Here is a 19,331-nt window from a genome sequence, read left to right as displayed (position 1 = left end):
ATACATTGAATTTATTAAAGCATTGATATTTATTTTATTCACAGTTTGCACTTTCGATACAATTATTTCAATGACAGTGAACAGTCAAAGAATCAGCTACTTGCAGGGAGACTCATGCATGAGATTTTGTGTCCAAAACATGTATCTCAAACTTACAGCAGATGAAAACATGTTGCACACTTGCAAAACAAACAAAAACAACATTTTGGCTGACATGCAGTCATTCATAAGATTTTACATTATAAATTTAAGCTGTGTTTTTTTATTGTATCTTTTCTTTTTTTTTTTTAATTTCACGCAGCAACAGAAGCAAAAACATCAACGTTGTGTTAAGACATAATTACCTCCGCCAAGGAGGGTACGTTTTGGGGGGAATTTGTCTGTTTGTCTGTGAACAACATAACTCAAAAAGTAACAAACAGATCTTGATGGAATTTTCAGGAAAGTTTCGAAACAGGATAAAGAAGAAGTGATTAAATTCTACAGGTGATCTGGATCACCGTCTGGATCCAGGACTTTTTTAATATATTCTTTATCATTGTGAGATATGGCCATTTTCACCATATGTGTATATAACTCCTCAATAAATGGTCAGATTGCTTTGCAAAACAACAGAAGACAAGGTGATGATCATTTGTGACAGATGTAAAAATACGATCCAGATCCTGCCAATATTCCGGATACTAAGATCCAGAATATATATATAATATATACTGGGTCATCATAATTTTCAACACTGTCAGGTAACAAATTATCGTACAAACCTGCAACTAACACCAAATTGTAGCAGTCAGTCTGCTGAAAGGGAGAATAACATCAAAGTAGGACTAAAGTTTTGTGTGACTATCACAATATGCTTGGCGGAGGTCTGCGCTCCCTTAGTGCTTAGTTTATCATTAAGTTTCTTTCACAGCAAGCCAGTTGTGAACCACGGTTTAATATCTGTACAAAAATAAAGCAATAACATAATATTGTTGTTTCTTCCCCTTTTCTTCTGTCCAATTATTCATTTAAATAAAGAGTTTGACTTAGAAAATGTGCTTATTTACAGGGAACAGAGAAAACTTGATGGCCTGAGGTTATAAGGGTTTCAAAAGTTTTCTGTAGCAATCAAACAATGCCTAGCTAAGATCCCCTGACTGTAGCTTCATCTTGGAGTAAGAAGAACGTCTCATTTCATTTCTATCAAGTCTCGTCTCCTCATAATCTAAGATTATGCTGTTGACTTTTGAACAAAAGAAAAGTTCTTAAATAAGTTGAGTTTCATCTACAAGATTCAAAAACCAAGGCGTCATTATATCTACATCTTATTTTACATTTCCCACTTTGGTTTCTCTATAGCTTCCCTTGAATGTACTATTCAGGCAAAGGAAGGACTTTAAGATGCCATGATTCATTCAAATATAATATATTGCTTTACATACAAAAACAAGGTTATTTAAGAAGAGGATTTCATTGTTTTTCACTGGTAATTTTGTCGCCCTGATCACACAGACTCAACCTCTGTCCACGTGAGGCCTCCAGCAGGTTCTCATTGTTTTCATCACAAGTCTGTAGTGCTGAATGCAGGGTTACTGTAACCCAGGCCAGGATTTTCTTTCTTCTTGCCTCGATGAGCGAGCACTGCGCCCAGTGGCTCAATGTACTCTGGAGGTTCACTGCCGTCCTCCTCCTCCTCCTCCTCCTGGATCATGTTCTAATAAGAAGCAGTTATGCTTTTAATGTTGAGCATGTCCTCCTCAGATACAGATTGACTTTGAACTGCAAACTCACCATGATCGGCTTTGTGTCCTTTTCAGGGAAGGTCATGTCATCACTGTAGTCCAGGGAGTTGACGCTTTTATGGGAAAAAGGAAATCTACTGCTTAATGGCTTCAGGAAGAGAGTCTGATATTCTTCTTATTTAAAACAGGATCAAACATCAGGCCTGCAGAAATCTCATTTTAACATGTAACCTGCTGTAGTGAGCTGTAAAAAATCTCAGTTTATAATCCAGCCGTATTTACAGAGAGGAGCACGAGCATGGTCATGTGTTTCTGTCATTGAGAGCTTTTCTTCACCTGACTTTGTCCACATCTGAGCTCTCCTCCTCCCCCAGGCCCAGGTCCAGGACTAAAGCTGAGTCAATGTTTAGGTTGAGAACAGGATTTGCCCTGTTAGCAAATAAGAAAAGACAAAGATAGAAGAACACAGTGCTGCTGTATGCCATCCTGTTTCCTTGTTGAAGTACTGTGTTGTTTTTCTCACCCCTCCATGGTGTATTGGTTGGTTCCAGGCACCACAGCACCACTTTTCTGGTTATCAGAGTTCACCATACCAACAGAGTTCATGGCTTTGGCTGCCTTCAGCTTCCTCCTGTAGCTGTGGATTGAAGTGAGTGGATTAAGATTAAAAACACAACTCATCATGTGATCTGATCAAGTTTATGGCTTTCCGAAGATAAAATGCCTGATACCATCACAATCTTACAAATTGTTTTAAATTATTTAATATTACAGTTATTAAAAAAAACCTTTCATTTGTATTGATCCATTCATTTTCTAGGGTTGTGTTTCTATTAACCATTTCATTTTTTGGCCTTCATTTCATTTCAAATCAAAATTCTTACTTTCGACGTGTACACAACAAGGAGGTGGTGAGGATGGCCAGCACAACAATGAGTCCTCCCAGCATGCCAAGCAGGGCGAACTTCAGTGGGTCGGACTGTTCGACAACCGATGGTGTCCCCTGATACACAAAGAAGAAGTTTATCCTCTGATAACGGTGTCTATAAAGTGTTGTGTTTCATTTAGGCTCACTGATTTCTAAAGTAAAATAGGCCGAGATTCTCTTCCTGCATATTGGAATATTATGCAGATGGTGAGAGGAAAGACAGATTTCTTTGGCTTAAGACAAAGACCTGAAGAAGTAATGACAGTAAAATAAATAGACCTTTTAAAAAATGAAAAATTCAGATTTGATCTGAAATATTTGTACTTACAATGTTTTCAAGTCCAAGGTTTACAAGGGCAGGATAATGTTCAGAGTTAGAGATCATGTTTAACACTTCAGCAGAGGTCAGAGCTGTCCCGTTGGAGTAAACAAAGTACGCCACAACAGTTGTTCCAGTTGCAGCCCTGAGAGGAGAGTAAAACTTACTCAAACACAGATTTATTTCAATTCTCCTGGGTAACTGCAGTGATCCTCCTCAAATATCCACAAGTTGAGCACAGAAATATGTTAACAGAGCCACTGGCACCACCTAGAGGACAAATGCCTCTGTGCATGAGTGAAGCTGAAGATCATTTGGATTTCATTGAAAACCAGCAACCATAAAATCTTGATCTGTACATTCTTTATGGTCATTTTAGTTTATGAATGGGGACCTGAGGGTACCTAGTGAAGGAGCTTACCTGGCTGCTTCATCTGTGTTGGACCTCGTTGCAACTATTTCTACAGAAGCTTTGGTGGCAGCGGTCAGTGCCCTGAGGATACAGAGAAACAGAGTCTGACAGTGACAGAAAATGTTGACTTTCAGAATACAACGACCAAAATATGCAGACGTTTACCTCCTGATGTCGTCAATTTTTTCTTCAACCTCTGCTTCAGAAAGTGTGAACTCAAGTTCCACTTTGTACGTCTCATCTACTGTAAAGATCTGTACAAAAAAAAAAAGAAAGAAAGAAAAAAACAAAGTTAACACATGCTTAAGTCTCACAGTGTTTTGGTTGGATGAGTTAGGAGGATGAGGAGCAGTTTTAATTTGACTGCCTCGCCACCTTCTGGCCCGTGGTCTAAAGCACAATGTCATAAAGATGCGACTTTTAACCAGGTATGTGTTTGTTTCAGAATACATTTTATTTGCTCAAGATAACATTTTACCTGAAACAACGTGACAAGGTAAGAGATTTATCAGTACAGTCAGTAGCATCAACTGTTTCAATATAACCTATATTGGCCCTGATAATCTCATTTTGAAGTGTGGATTATGATCAGGCATGTATGTAGAAGGGGGACTTTTTCAAAATCACTTTCAAACCCCTCACAGACACTTTAAGCACTGTGACTTTCATCACTCACCTCCAGCACAGTGCTGCTGAAAAGACCCCCGGTGTCAGTTGCTGTTACTGTTACCAAATACTTCCCCTTCAGCTTCACATCGAGCGCTTCAGTGGTTCTGTGGGAGGTAAGTGAAACCATGAGCACAGCCATGAAAAACAGGAAACAGACTCTCTCGTCCTGACCCTCACACAGAGGATCAAGAAAGACCAGCATCAAACACTGACAAAGTTTTGTGTGTCTTGAGAGATTTTCTCTTCTTGGTTAGTTTTGCAATCAGATTTGCTGTTGTTGTTTTATTTATGTATTTATTTGGGTTTCTGACTATTACTACTAACTTAGTTTCCCCGTTGGTAACTCTGAATCTCTTCATGCTCACTTACCATCTATTTTATTACCTGGTAGCCCTTTTTTTCTGTTTCGCATCTCTTTTATTGCTCCTACATATCTGGTTTTTGTGGTGGCTTTGCATCAAATCTGAGTAGTTCTGTGTTTTTATGATGTCACTCTAACTTTTTGGAGTAATAATATATCTTTTTCTTGTCACTTTATGTCTCTCATTCAGCTCCTTTTTTAACACAATTTTGTGTCTTGTGTAGGGCTGAACAACAAATCGAATTTAGAAGGCAGTTTTCAAATCGCAAAGGCTACAATAAAATAAGAAAAAAAATTTTACAGTGCACTTAAAAAGTGCAATCCACAGTTTACATATTTCAGTGGTTAAGCCAAAACTTTGTTTTCATTTACATTTCTGCACTTTGGTTTGTTACTGATGAGAGATCATTAAGGTTTTTATACATTGACATGTATGTACACACACTGTTTCTTTTTCATTGCATAAAGTACATTCCATGTGTTGACATATTTCAGTGGTTGAGCAAGATTCGAACTTATTTACATTTCTGCACTTTATTTAGTGTAAGATTCATAGAAGAGAGGATTCATATCAATTTTTTAGATTATTGTTTATACCAGGCCTCTCGTTCTGCAATGCTTTGTTTCTTTCTCTGATTTTATTTAAGGGAATTAATGATAACTTTATCACATGTCTACGAGGATTGAAGTTAAATCAATCAGACAGTATTTTGCTGTGAATGTAATACTAAAAGATGAGTTATTTGTATCAATTCATGCATCAATTCATCTCATTTCATCATAACATGTAGGCCTAGCCCATAGGACAGACTTGTTTACGTGTTGACAGTATTCTTTGTTGCGTTAGTCATACTATAGAACAGTTTATTGCTTGTGTTAAGTGAATAATGTAGAAGATAAACATCCCCCCAAAAAATTGCATGCTAAATTGCAATCACAATATTGGTCCAAAAAATCGCAATTAGATTCCGAAAATCGTTCAGCCCTAGTCTTGTGATTGCTTTGCATCTTGACTCAGTGGTTTCGCTGCCTGAGGTAGTTCATGTATAACTGTTGCATCTATGAGGTTTTAATGAATTTTAACTGAATGAGGTTTAAAGAAAAAATGGAAACGTTCAAACTACTACTGGTCATATCCCTAAGAGATATGAAACACAAAAAAAACACCTTACATTCAGAAAGCAAGAAGGAAAACTTTGAACTCACTGAATAATTCCAACGTAAACGTCATTTTGCTGTGTGGTGACGGCTTCAAACAGCAGCTTCATGCCTTCTGTTTGATTGTTGCTGTTTTTAAACTGGACCTTGGTTACTTCGAACTCAATCTGACGATTTATTCCAGAGTCCCGGTCTGTAGCCTGAGGGCAGCAAAAGGAGTGAGTAAAATCTGAAGGCTTGATGCCAAAGATTTTATTATCAAACAGAAACCATTAGAGTTATTTAAACCAACCAGCCATAACATCATGAATGTCTGCTAATACTCTGCAGGTCCTGTCCTCATTACAGCAGGGCTGAAACAGCCTTGACCTGATGAATTATGAACCTAATTACTCCTCTGGATGTCCAGTGATACCTGGCACCACAGCTGAAGCAGCAGAGGCTTCAGATCTAGCAGGAACAAAGGAAGGGCAGCCCCATACACAAGAAACCACAACACACTGTGTTATAATATGTTTATAACAAAGGTGGTATCAAATCTAATTTTCATTCCTGTTACAGTGGACCACAAGGACCAGCCTCTGCTGAGTGACTGCCTATGATCTCAACACAATGAGCCTGTGACCTTGGTCAAAATATTATGGCTGATTTGTGTTTTATCATTCTCTATACTCACAGTGACTCCTGCAACTGATGTTCCCTTACTCGCACTCTCTGACACCACGACTAAGAAATCCAAAGAAAGGGAAAAAGTACCACACTTTGGTCATGATTCAACTGAACACAGACACACACATAAAGGAGAACATAATAACTTAAGATGAAAGGTTCAAAACTGGGGTTTCCACACGACGAATGTAGTGATTGAAGCTGTGGTTTGTGCTTTATAAACAAAAAAATATCCATTTGTTTGCAGGGTTAAACAAATTTCAACAGTGACAGTAGTCTTTGAGCAGACAGACCCCTCTAAGAGGGAGTACTAGTTTAGTTGTATTTGATCTCATTAGATTATACCCACCAAACACAGAATCTGAAAAAATGAATTCTGGGATGTTGTCGTTGATGTCTTCAATGTTGATCTCCATTCGTCCTGAAACAATTTGAGAAAAACTAAGTTAACATCGGTGATTTTAAAATATGTTTGTTAGTGTTTATGATTTAGAAGTTGATTTGTTCCTAAATGAACAAGTTCAGACCTGGTGTAGCACTGTTGTTTTCTCCTTTCTCTGTGAACAAATCCACCACCTGAGCCTCCAGCACCACCTGGTCACATTCTTCATAATCCACCGTCACCTCTGGGTTGACTCTGACTTCCCCTGTAGGATCCACGATGAAGTAACTGCAGGGTTTCATAGAGCCGTCACATCTGCATTTGATGGACTCCAGCTCGTAGACCAGAGAGTGGTTTGTGTCTTTGTCCTCTGCTGTAAATCTCCCAACAGCCTCCATGATGGTGGTGTTCTCCTTTACGCTAACGGTTGGTGTTGGCAAGAACTCTGGCCGCTCATCGTTCACATCCTCCACATTCACGACCACCGTCACTTCAGCGCTCAATAGCTCCAGGTCTGCTGCCTCCACTCGCAGTGTAAACTGCTTGTGTTCACTCTCATAGTCCAGATTGATTTCAGGGTCCACGGTGATGTTCCCCCTGTAACCCCGCTCCATTTCATAAGTGCGGATGATGAAGCTGCCAAAGCTTCCACCAACAATGCCAAAAGAAATGCGGTTAAAGTAACTGGTTTGGTCCAAATCCTCAGCAGTGACAGAGCCCACAAATGCACCTGATCAGAGGAAACAGTCATTAAATCCAGACACACAAACATCAACACTGAAAGGCTTTGCACATATAAATACCTTTTTCTCCTTCTTTGACTGAGAATTGGTAAGAGGCCTCTGCAAACTGTGGTTTGTTATCATTGATATCCTGTGAAGCATCAAAAGGAAACAGTTACCATTTCCAAAAGAAGCAGCAGCATCAGTGCAGATTAATATCTAACCTGCTGAAGCCTCACCTCGACTTCAATGGTAACAGGGACTGAGGTGGACAGGGGAGGAGTACCCTTGTCAGTGGCAGTGACATTTAGTTCAACCTTTCCATCAAGCTCTGGGTCCAGGGCCTCACGATCTAGCTCACCACTGTTTCTCAGTACTCCAGTGTCTGGGTCGATTGTGAAGTTGTCGCTGTACTTGCTTTCCTCAATGCTGAATATTATCTGACTGTTTTCTGTGTCAGGGTCGTCTGCATCAGTGGCCTGTCCAAATGAGAAACATGTGAGGAGAACCGGAAAAAAAGTCACGTTTCCCATTTGATATTGACAAAAAAATCATCTCAGTCCAGCCTATGCTGTTTTATCTTGGGGTGATAATGGTTTGGTTTATTCCAAAGAATATTAACTGGAAGGCTGTGACAATAATCTTGTGTGTGCATTTTGGTCCTGATCCTACAATGTACAAGACAGCAATTAAGGTTTTCAAGAGGCAGCCAAAGTGGTCAACTTTGACAGGCATTTGTGGCCACGCCCATTGACATAGCAAAAATCCATTTGCAGCTTTTCATTATTATTATGAAGTATACACAAGCCAAGTTTGGAGTTGATCAGACGAAAAACCTGGGAGTTGTTCAATGTAATATGCAGGCTATAAATTGTCAAAATCCGATGTTCATGTCCAAATTGCGAACTTCCTGTTTGGAATTGACTATGTTCACAATAGACTTTTATGTAGGTCTAGGCATGATTGTTATGCCCACAAAATTTCAGGCCTGTAGCTTAAAGTAGCCGGAGGGGCTAAAATTTTTAGCCACTTGGGGGCGCTAAAGAGCATTATTGTTTGCGCAACCAGTGGTAGAAATGGAGTCAGGATGTGACACTGAACCTGTGTGTGAATTTTAGACCTGATCCAACATTGTACAGGAGAGCTACTAAGATTTTCAAAAACTGTCAAAATGGTCAACTTTGGCAGCAATTTGTGGCCACACTCCCCCAAAAATTGTGACAATTTCATCAAGATTATTAATGTTCAATGCCTCTAGTATACACATGCCAAGTTTGGAGTTGATCTGAGAAAAAACCTAGGAGCAGTTCATTCAAATATGTACTCTATAAACGCAATTTAAGGCCTTTGCCATTAGGGGGCGCTGTGCTTTCAGGTAAAACAAATGACATGGCTGCGTCTGGGGTGCAGATCGCAAAAAAAGATTCAAAATTCTGAACTTTGAACCCATGTCATAGCCACACCGAAAAAAATTACAAAAATTTAATTACGATTATTGATCTTCACTGTAGGTAGTATACTCAGGCCAAGTATGGAGTTGATAAGTGAAAAAACCTATGACTAGTTTGTCCAAATATGTAGCCCCAAATGGCTAAATAACGATGTTTAGTTCTGAGTAGCGAAGTTCGTGTTGGGAAATCACGATAGTCGTAAGAGACTTTTTGGTAGGGCTGGGCATGCTTGTTATGCACACCAAGTTTCAGGGCTGTAGCTCAAAGTAGCCCGAGGGGCTGCAGTTTAGTTTTTATCCCCTGTTGGTGCTATGGAGCATTCATTTTTGGGCAAGCAGTTGAATCATACATTTTTCACCAGGATTGAATTTTGGGGCTAGGTGCGTTCGCCTTTTTTCCAAGCGAAAGGCACGCAATTTGGGGTTACAGGGGCACACAGAAGAAGAAGGAGAATAGCAAGGGTTTTAATAGGGCTTCGCCCAGATTCTCGGGGCTCGGGCCCTAATAATTATGTTGGGCACACAGAGAGCTCTGACACAAACTATGGACCTGGCTGCATGTCTTCTTGTGGAAGCAGAAGAAAATGCTCCCTAAAGTGTTGCAGATTTGTTTGAGCAAAATTATTTTCTTTAAAATCATCCCGTGCTGGAGCTTTCTCAAGAAATTTGTCTTTCTTTAATTTTAAAAGTAAAGAGTGAAAATGGGAAGATGTGGAAACGTCTTGCAGTCAGATTCTTCAGGGAAAGGCTTCCTCTTGCCTGTGAAGTGACAGAAGCTCTTGTGATGAATGAGAATGATTCTCCATTTTCAGGTTTTCACTATCAAAAGCTTCTTCTTATACAATTTTTTTGCATAAACCAACTGCTTTCATCTTGATCCTCTTCCAGCCTGTGATTTTTCGCTGTCACCCACTCAATGGCAGCCTCTATGGAGGCCTAAATACTCTTATATGGATATAAAAAGTTAAATTTAAGACAAATAAAATGCTTTCAATGTTCAGATGGTTAAATACTGATGTAATCATACTTATAAAACCATACAGATTCTAATGAGATGCCAATCAGAGCTAACAACCAGCATTGCTCACATGAAGGGTGTGTTACTCTTACTGTTCTTTGACCCCACCTCTATCTTAAGCTCAAGCTTTCCACCCTCTGTGACAAACTCCTTGTATGAGGGCCTGTTGAAGACTGGCCGCTGGTCGTTGATGTCCAGCACAGTGATCTCCAGTACTGTGGTGCCCGGCTTGCCTTCAGTGTCTCTTGCCTCCAGAGTTGCAGAGTGTAGAGATCTGGCCTCACGGTCCAATAGCTCTTTGTCTTTCACACGAACTACACCAGCATATTGCTCCACGTCAAAATACATGAGTCTGGAACAAAGAAATATCTTAGTTTTGTTTTTACATGAAGCATGGTAGTGTATGGTACTCTGTGGCTGCATTAGTATAACCAGAATAGTGTAGACATACATGCTGTCAGGGAGAAGCCTGTAAGTGAGGTTGCCTTGATCCATGGTATCAGGATCCTCTGCCTATGAGGAAAAAAAGTCAATTAAAGCTCCTTTGAGCACCTTTCAAGAGTTTCTCATGAGGAGTAAAAACAAACAGAATCATCAGACAATTTTTCTTAAAAAAGCATCAAGAAGTAGGGTTTTAAAACAATTTCTTTAAAAAGATGATTTACAGCATGACAGAGCACTGCAATGGGCAGATTTTTTTCAAAGTGGAGGAGCCCTGACTCCGAAGCAACTTTATGTAACAGTCTAGACCAGGAGTGGCCAGCATGCAGCATGTGGCTCTTTGCCTTTCGGCGTGCGGCTGTTCTATCCACTATATAGTTATGAGTATTAGTGTGCCAATTAATCTAAAATATTGATATACTGATGCCAAAGTTAGGATCAGTATTGATTAATACTTGGGTAATGAGATTGATACTTAAGTTTCAGTTTCTCTTCTCTACATGTGCTCCTCACATGAGCTCATCTATCTATCTATCTATCTATCTATCTATCTATCTATCTATCTATCTATCTATCTATCTATCTATCTATCTATCTATCTATCTATCTATTTACCGATAGATAGATAGATAGATAGATAGATAGATAGATAGATAGATAGATAGATAGATAGATAGATAGATAGATAGATAGATAGATAGATAGATAGATAGATAGATAGAACTTTATAGTATTTTTTTTAGGCTAAATTCTTTTTCTTATTTTTTTTATCCACAGTTAATAAAATTCATAAGATCTGGCACTTTTGACTCTAAAAAACAGATAACTCCTGTAACCCTGTGCTGCTGTGACACTAAAGGACTCTTGTTACTGTTAGGTAACAGAAGTATCAATCATATTGCAACAAGACTGAAAAAGACCAATACCACAGACCGAAGAATAACATCAGCCCTTTTCACTCATAAGGAAGTTTCTGGCTCTTTTGACTTACAGTAATGTTGGCCACCACAGTCCCAACATCAGCATGTTCGGTTACATTCAGCCTGTACGTGGCCTGTGGGAACTTGGGGCTGTTGTCATTTAGGTCCTTGATGTTGATAGTAACTGTAGCTGTGGAGTGGAGGCTGGTATCATCCTGATCTGTGGCGATCACCTGTACGATAACACATCACAGACATACATCAGACAGGCTTCACAATGACACAGATACAAACCTCACAAATATAAATGTCTGTTGTTTCTCTACATACTTCTACGATCATTTGCTGTGTTTTCTCGTAGTCCAGTTTTTCGATCTGCCTGACCACAAGTTGAACGATGCTGTCTGACATGGTGAACTGAGGCTGAACAGAAAACACGTCCTTGTCAGGTCCTCCAAGGGTCAGTTCAGTGTTAGAAAACTGTGAAAGTCCAAGAGAGATGGTCATTAATGATCAGTTATTTAGCTGCTCAAACTGTATTTTACATGCTTCAGAAAAACTCACCTTTTTGTCAAACATTGTTCTCTCTTACCTTGTCCAGATCTCTGACTGTCATGTTGATGGAAAAAGATCCTAGTGAATTCTCAAAGACCTCCTCTGTGAAGTGGGTTTCTTTCACACAGGAGAACCCACACTTGTAAAACTCTGGCTTGTTGTCGTTGACGTCAATGATGCTGATCTTTACACTTGTTGTGACGCTGGCATACACCCCATGGATATTTAGATTAGACTCTCTGGCCTACAGGAGGATAGATACAGTATCCCTGTCTTTTAGACATTTGAAAAGACAAAATTACAATGAATTGATGTGTTTGTAAAATCACTGCGGTACCTTTACAGTCAAAGTTACAGTGTCATCGTCACCAAATTCCTCTCTGTCAATTTCTGACAGCACAGTTATGATGCCTTCATTTGATGAGATTATGAACAGGCCGTCCACTGTGGCATCTGTTACACGACAGGAGAAGAACCAGTTTATATTTCTGCACTTAATGAGAAAAGATAGATGTCCTGATTTTGAGGTTTAGTTCAGGGGCAAACCTTCAATGCTGTAGATGATTTCATCATTGATTCCTCTGTCCTGGTCTATAGCAGTCACTTTACAGACAGTAAAGCCCTGCAAGGATATATTTATAAAAGAGGTGATCAGAAAATGGAGAACAGTTCATCATTTACTCAAAACGGAACTTAGCATCATGGCGACTTCTGTCACAGAAAAGATCCAAAACTATACCTTAAAACACAGGCTCTCATAAAACTGAATCTTGATTTAAAGAGAAGTCTTGCACAGAAACAAGACAATGTACATTATATTTTTTTTATTGACATGAGCTATTGACTGAACAATAAAAAATAAATATACTCACCAAAGGAGAATTCTCTTTGACGCTCTCCAAATAGGGACCATCAACAAACTGTGGATCTAGGTCTGCAACATCCTTAACCGTGATGAAGAAATAAGCAGTATTATCCAAGTACACGGTCTCATCAGAATGACAACGACCTCCACCGTCCTGTTTGGAAAAGGAAGGTTTGAGAGTAAATGAGACAATATTACAGTACTCTATGAAGTCTGCTCTTATAACAAACAATATCATATTACAATACAACACATTGTTATGTGACATGATAACATATGACACGATACACTGCTGCAAATAAGAGTCTGCCTCAGCTGTCACATTAGAAAATAAATGACCATGAAAATCAGCAAAAAACAAACCATCTACTTACTGAGAGGCACAAAGCAACATGTGTAAATGAAAAAGACAACTACTCCATGAAGGCATTGTGCTACCTCTGGAGCAAACCAGCTTTTTTATTGTTGAGACTTTTTAGAGTTTTAGCATTGGTTGCCATAGCTTAGCAGATTTCTTGGTTGGGTTCTTGCCCAGAGTTAGAAAATAAGTCTCCACTTTATCTTTTCATTTCAGATCTGAGAGAGCATGGACCATTGCATAAAGCTACGATACAAAAGCTAACAGCAGCCCTGTAGCTCCGTCTTCAGGTAACCCAGTCTACATACAGAAAAATTTAAAGACAGCTCACGGTGCTGCAATATTATATTTTAGATTCAGTCTTGTATAAAGTACTTGAAAGCAGTACTTGAGTAAAAGTGCAAGTGTGTAACCATAAAACTACTGTGGTGTAAGCTTAAGTCACCTTAAAGAATATTACTTGAGTAAAGGTCTTGAAGTACCCGATTTTTATTGTACTTAAGTATCAAAAGTAATTCCCTGATATAAAATCTACTTAAGTATTAAAAGTAAAAGTAAAAGTATTTTTTTGAAAAGTAAGCAGTTAGAATTTTGATTTTGAAATTTATTGTGGCTTCCTTACGGTAAAGAACTATATCCAGGCACAGGAGAAAGAGGTTTGAACTTCTTCAAGGAAAGCTTGCACGCTGCTGTTTCAGTGACTCTCTGCATTTCATCCAGTAGGACGAATCTTTAACTCCAAGGTATGAAACCATTTCATGCAAATACGGCCACGGTTGTGCAATGTTTTCTGCGGTAGCACCAAGGGGTTCACAGAGTGCGTCACTGTGGTCGGCATGCTCAACAGATGCTACCAGAAAATCGTTAGCATCAGTGTCTGCTGCAGGTGCTTTCATGATGGCATCAATAATGTAACATGCCCAGACAAGCTCAATTTCTGACGTCACTTTCTCAAATTTCTTCTGGGCCTAATTTTATTTTGTAGTCACGAGTAACGAAAATGACTAGAGAAAATGTATCAGAGTAAAAGTACACATTTTATTAAGGAAATGTAGTGGAGTAAAAGTAAATGTTGTCGGACATTAAAGTAAGAAGTAAAGTACAGATATGTAAAAATTTTACTGAAGTACAGTAACAAAGTATTTGTAGGCTACTCTGTTACATTTAAACACTGTTTGGATTAAATGGTTAGTTTTTTTTTGTCAAGGACCTCCCAGGAGTTAATGCAACCTTATTATGAACACTGTGCAAAGCCTGCAGCTACACATTTAGCATACAGACTGAGTGGTAACAATCTCATTATTTTACTCCTTGCACTAAAACAATCAAGTTTGCTTGATATTGAGGGCAAATATAAAAAAGCATTTAACTTACTGTTGCGATTATCTGCAACCGATAGTAAGTGCTTAGCTCTGTGTAATTCAGGTTTCCGAGAAGTCTGACTTCGCCGTTGTCAGTTCCAATACCAAAGAGTTCAATTCCAGATTCCGGCATGACCTGGAAAGTAGAGCGTGAATGTTAATTAAGTCAATATAATTATGTCATATATATATATATATATATATATATATATATATATATATATATATATATATATATATATATATATATATATATATAAGTTTTGTTATTTAAAATAAGCATGCCAGATGATCTAATTTAAGTTTTTATTATTTAAAAAAATGTGTTACATGTTTCAGTTAATCAATACTATATATATATATATATATATATATATATATATATATATATATATATATATATATATATATATATATATATATATACACTTACACACACAAAGATGGTTGACAGGAGAAGCTTACCTCACCAATGCTGTAACTAATTTCAGCAGCCGGTCCAACGTCTGCATCTGTGGCCCTCACCCTGAACAGAGACGACCCCACAGGAGTATTCTGGTGAAAGGGATTGGAACAAAAGCAAAAACAAAAGAAGACTTTAGTTTTTTTTTAAGGACTTCTTATAAACCTATTATTTCTGCTTGTTGATGGATCAGAAATGTGCTTAATAAGACTCATAGATGTTTGAAGTCAATGTTTCTTTTTACATGAAAAATGTAAAGCACAATTAATGCTGGAGTAGTACATGTGAATGTTCTGGAGGAATTCAATACAGATCATTCTTTGCATAAAGACAGACCAGAAAAGTGTCAAATAAGTCTCACAGATTATTGGAGTATATATTTTTTGGCATGAAAAATGCAAAGGAAAAATAGTTGTAGAGTGGAAAAATGTGAAATTAAAAGATGGATTCATGTTTGACTTACTTCTGGTAATGTAAAATCATTTGATGCCCCTTCAAATAGGGGTCTGTTGTCGTTGGCATCCCCTATTCTTATAGTTATTGTCGATGTAATCTGAAAAACATTACACAGCTATTAAATTTACAAATAGTCTGAAATTAAACATTGAAAATAGCTGAAGTGTCACTCACACTGACTATACCATCGCTGACAGTAACATCAAGCGTCATCACACTAACACTCTGAAAGAAAGAAAATAAAAACCATTTGATAAGCTAAAGAAACTCAAAAACAGAGGACCAGAATAAAACCTCTAGGTCATACCTCTCTATCTAGCGGTCTTTTGACTTTTACTCTCCCAGTGTTTGTCTCAACTTCAAAGTATGCAGCGTTGATCCCAGAGAGAGAAAAGGTCAGTGGATCATTGTCGGCATCTGTTGCAGCTATAGTGAACTCCACCTCACCTGCAGAAACAAAATCAGAGGAATTAATATAAATGTTTTTATTACTCACATGTGATTTTACAAAGGTGAAAAAAAAAAACAGAAATGAAGATTTGGCCTACCAACTGGAGTGTCCTCACACGCATTGTACAAGTTTGTAGTGATTACAGGAGGGGTGTTTGCTGTAAATAAACAATAAAAAAGTAGGAAAATGATTAAAGTATATAAAAAATATTAGAGCTGATGTAAATGCATTATAACAATAATGCCACAATAATAAACCAAATATTCACCATTAGTTTGGCAGATGACACACAATAAGCACAACAACACACATCTTGAGAAACTCTCCATGTCTGTGAATAAAAAGGAAGAAACATCTTTTGGTTAATTTGATTGAATCAGTTTGAATCATAAATGCCTATTACATAACTGTGATGACTATAGCAAATGCAACTTCTCAGGAAAGACTGCTTACACTTAGGCACTTGTGCTGATGCTAATATGAAGAAGTTAAACAATAATTGTACAGAAGAACATGACAAGGAAAAAAGAATGTTCACTTTAACCCGTTAGTTTCTTCTAGATACAACTAGCTAACTAGATGTCATGACTTACTTGCTAACTATCAAGCATTAATATCAAAGGAGTGTTTTGCTGCTGTTTGCTATGTTGTTGGTTGTCAGGTTCATTTCAGGATATGAGGAGCTTCATACTAGATGCTGTGTTAAGCCCATGGATCTTAAAACTGTTTCACATAACTGCTAGCCATGTGAGGTTACACTTAGCATGTACAGTACCAGGCATTGTCTTAATATAAGCATGCTAACATCTGTAAACAAGCATTAGCACAGAGGAAAATGTGAATGAACCTTCAGAGATAATTTCAAGTTTTAAATTTTGACCTGCACTAAAGATTTTTTTTAAATCTTAAATAAGCATGCCAAGATTTACTGATTTAAGATTTTAATATTTAAAAACAATGTGTTGTGTTTCATGTGTATTTGGTAAATTAGAGTTCAACTCAGTGACTCAAAAATTACTGTCACATATTTCAGTTAATAAATACTACATACTGATATTACAATTTAAAATAAAATTATAGATACATAAAAAAATTCTCATCATCCATACTTAATCAGGGTAAATGATGTTATCAGATTTGTAGTTTCCAGTTTTACAGCTGGATGAAACATGTTGAAGTTGTCTGAAGGTATTTAACCATGAAAGAGAATTGTTGACCTGATCTTTATGAATTGAATGGTTTTAACAGTGTGTTGCAAATGGACACACCCAGGTTAGCAACATAACTGCAGAACAGTGCCCTGCTCATTGCCCTGTGTGATTTCTTTATACAATCGATAAGGTAAAGGTGGAGCAGGGTTATTGAGATTTGCGGTACGTTATTTGTAAAACATTTTTAAATATGATTCGATTATTTTTCCAAGTGTAGGCATTACCTGTTCCTGTAAATAATGAGACTTGCCATAAAACATAAGCAACATGTGGAAAACACCTGAAAATGTCAAAGAAGTTTTTCTTACAATCACGGAAACAAAGTATGCCAACGTTATCAAGTTCAGGTTGCCATAAGGACAGCAGTAACTCTTCAGTGAGCATAAATAGTTAAAGCTGTTGTGTTTTTTAAGGCCTTTTCTGTCATTTTCAATGATTTCACTATATCTGTAGGGGTAAAAGATGATTTTGTCAGCATTTTTTGTTGGTGTGTGGGTGTTATTAAAAACTTTTTTTTTTCAGTGGCTAAATATTAATGAACATGAAATCTTCTGAGAGCAGTTCAATTAAAATGTGTATCCATTTAAAGATCAGTAAACACTAAAATCATACACACAATGGTTGACTGTGTAAGGTTGAAGAAAATGACACTCACATCCCATCAATCGAGTGGCAAAAATCAGAGCCAAAAAGTTATATTTTCTCTTCTTGTAATATTCACTTTGCTTTGAGATGACTGAATTAGATTGAAAAACTTCTAAAAGGTTAATGAAAGTTAAAATGCACAAGTCCTTACCTTCACCTGAGAGCCTCTCCGTTACTGATGTCAGGATTAGACCTTTGACTCTTGTTCCTCCTTGTGATTATCGTCAGGAGGCTGTAAAGCTAAATGATTAACGTGAAAGACATGCACAGCCAATAAAACTGCTCTAAACCACTTCCTATTATTTGGTTAACCAAACACACATAGGGGAGACCGGGTATGGTTGTAACAGTTTTTTGCTTCAGCACCTGGCTGAATTTTTAAATCAAAGTTCTCAAACTTAAATGCAAAGTATGCACATTTGTTAACTACAAACGGCACCAGTTCGAACCTCTGCAAGAATATCAAAGACCTCACCAGGTGATGTCACATGGTAGTCCATTGTTACAACCTACCCCACTACCGGGGTAGGTTGTAACACATTGTGGGGTAAGTTGTAACATTTAGAAAAAAAGCAAAAACAGAGGTCACACCCCTCAAAAAGAGGTTTATTGAAATAAAAACATCCAGAACAATGTCTCTCTCTGTGTGACTGACCATAACTCACTTTCTTTTGGTTCAAGAGTTCATCCTTAACGGTATGTATGCTCAAACACGACAGGGTAGCTGGGTAGCAGTGAGGCATAGGTCTAACAAAAACAATGCATGTGTGTGTGTGTGTGTGTGTGTGTGTGTGTGTGTGTGTGTGTGTGTGTGTGTGTGTGTGTGTGTGTGTGTGTGTGTGTGTGTGTGTGTGTGTGTATTTGATCTGTGTGGCAGATCCCGTGTGCCTTCATGACTGATCGGACTGATGTACAGTTCTTTGTGACTTCATCAGATGCTTTTTTAAAAACATCAGCTGGCACACCTGTCAGTATTTCTTTTCCACTGCTTAGATGTTATGTAACATAATTAAAAATCAAAAAAAGTTCTTAGCCGTACATAAGGGGATGGTTGTAACACTTTTTAAAGGTGTGTTACAACCCACCCACACCTGTCAGCCAGTGTTTAGCTAGCTGTATTACCATAGTGGATTGAAATTAGCATGAAAATAGATAGAAATGCATTGCATTTAGCCTGAGAAACTACAATTTATTCTTATATAAGTCAAATGTTTTTTTTATCTGGAATAGTATAAGTACTAAACAAATATAGTCTTAGTCAAAAAAATGCATTCTTAGCTCAAAATCTGTTTCTTTACTCTATAGAATCTGCATTCATCTGTTTCTACCCCTGACAATCACCATGTGTGATCAGGGTGGAAGTGGGTCAATATTGAAAAGATCATATGACTCCTGTCTTATCCCTGATTGGTGGAATTGGTAGTGTTACAACTCTCCCCGTGTTACAACCATGTCTGGTCTCCCCTAGGCAGCCCTTCGAAATTAAACAAATGAAGTATCCAGAGCTCAAAACATTCACCGGTGGTTCGCGCTCATACATGGCAACATTTTGTCTATTTCAGCCTGGTCAGGAATGAGAGGGCAGCAGGAAACAGCCTCGTCCCATTAAAAAAACAAGGTATTGTGCCATAGTGGAGCGTTTGAACTGGGGCTGGGTATCGCCAAGAACCTCACAATTTGATCAGATATCGATTCCATTCGATATTGATTTTATTGCTTTAATAAACGATTTCCATGCCCCATGTGAACGTATGTGGTATGTCACCTCGTGTTTTGGAGCAATAAAACAACCC

The 19,331-nt window shown here is 37.9% G+C and overlaps 1 protein-coding gene across 1 annotated transcript; it reads right to left on the bottom strand.

The window, feature by feature from the left end:
* Positions 1-669: 669 nt before the first annotated feature.
* cdhr2 (cadherin related family member 2) lies at positions 670-18,038 on the bottom strand. Its single transcript, XM_074674789.1, has 31 exons — positions 18,014-18,038; positions 15,951-16,037; positions 15,780-15,839; positions 15,539-15,678; positions 15,406-15,456; positions 15,239-15,328; positions 14,778-14,867; positions 14,326-14,448; positions 12,601-12,747; positions 12,275-12,350; positions 12,066-12,181; positions 11,766-11,972; positions 11,504-11,653; positions 11,245-11,406; positions 10,264-10,325; positions 9,921-10,164; positions 7,584-7,823; positions 7,426-7,495; positions 6,768-7,352; positions 6,590-6,661; positions 6,248-6,297; positions 5,620-5,771; positions 4,060-4,156; positions 3,549-3,637; positions 3,393-3,464; positions 2,981-3,116; positions 2,609-2,727; positions 2,248-2,361; positions 2,061-2,153; positions 1,774-1,837; positions 670-1,696 (listed from the first exon to the last, which is right to left on the bottom strand). Exons 1-31 carry the CDS (start codon positions 18,036-18,038, stop codon positions 1,544-1,546), a joined length of 3,936 nt encoding a protein of 1,311 aa, XP_074530890.1. The 3' UTR covers positions 670-1,543.
* Positions 18,039-19,331: the final 1,293 nt, after the last annotated feature.

The sequence above is a fragment of the Halichoeres trimaculatus genome, unplaced genomic scaffold (assembly GCF_033239565.1).
Source record: "Halichoeres trimaculatus isolate MK-OKI-2021-1 unplaced genomic scaffold, fHalTri1.1 fHalTri1_scaffold_7, whole genome shotgun sequence".
Lineage (NCBI taxonomy): Eukaryota > Metazoa > Chordata > Actinopteri > Labriformes > Labridae > Halichoeres > Halichoeres trimaculatus.
This window is presented reverse-complemented; position numbering and strand designations above follow the sequence as displayed.

Excerpts from the sequence above, each read along its gene's own strand:
- cdhr2 (XM_074674789.1), bottom strand. The coding sequence starts at position 18,038 with ATGGACTACCATGTGACATCACCTG. Across the intron at positions 10,326-11,244 it reads CTGTGGTGGCCAACATTACT|GCAGAGGATCCTGATACCAT; the intron begins GTAAGTCAAAAG and ends TTTTCCTCATAG. Across the intron at positions 7,496-7,583 it reads CTGTTACCATTGAAGTCGAG|GATATCAATGATAACAAACC; the intron begins GTGAGGCTTCAG and ends GATGCTTCACAG.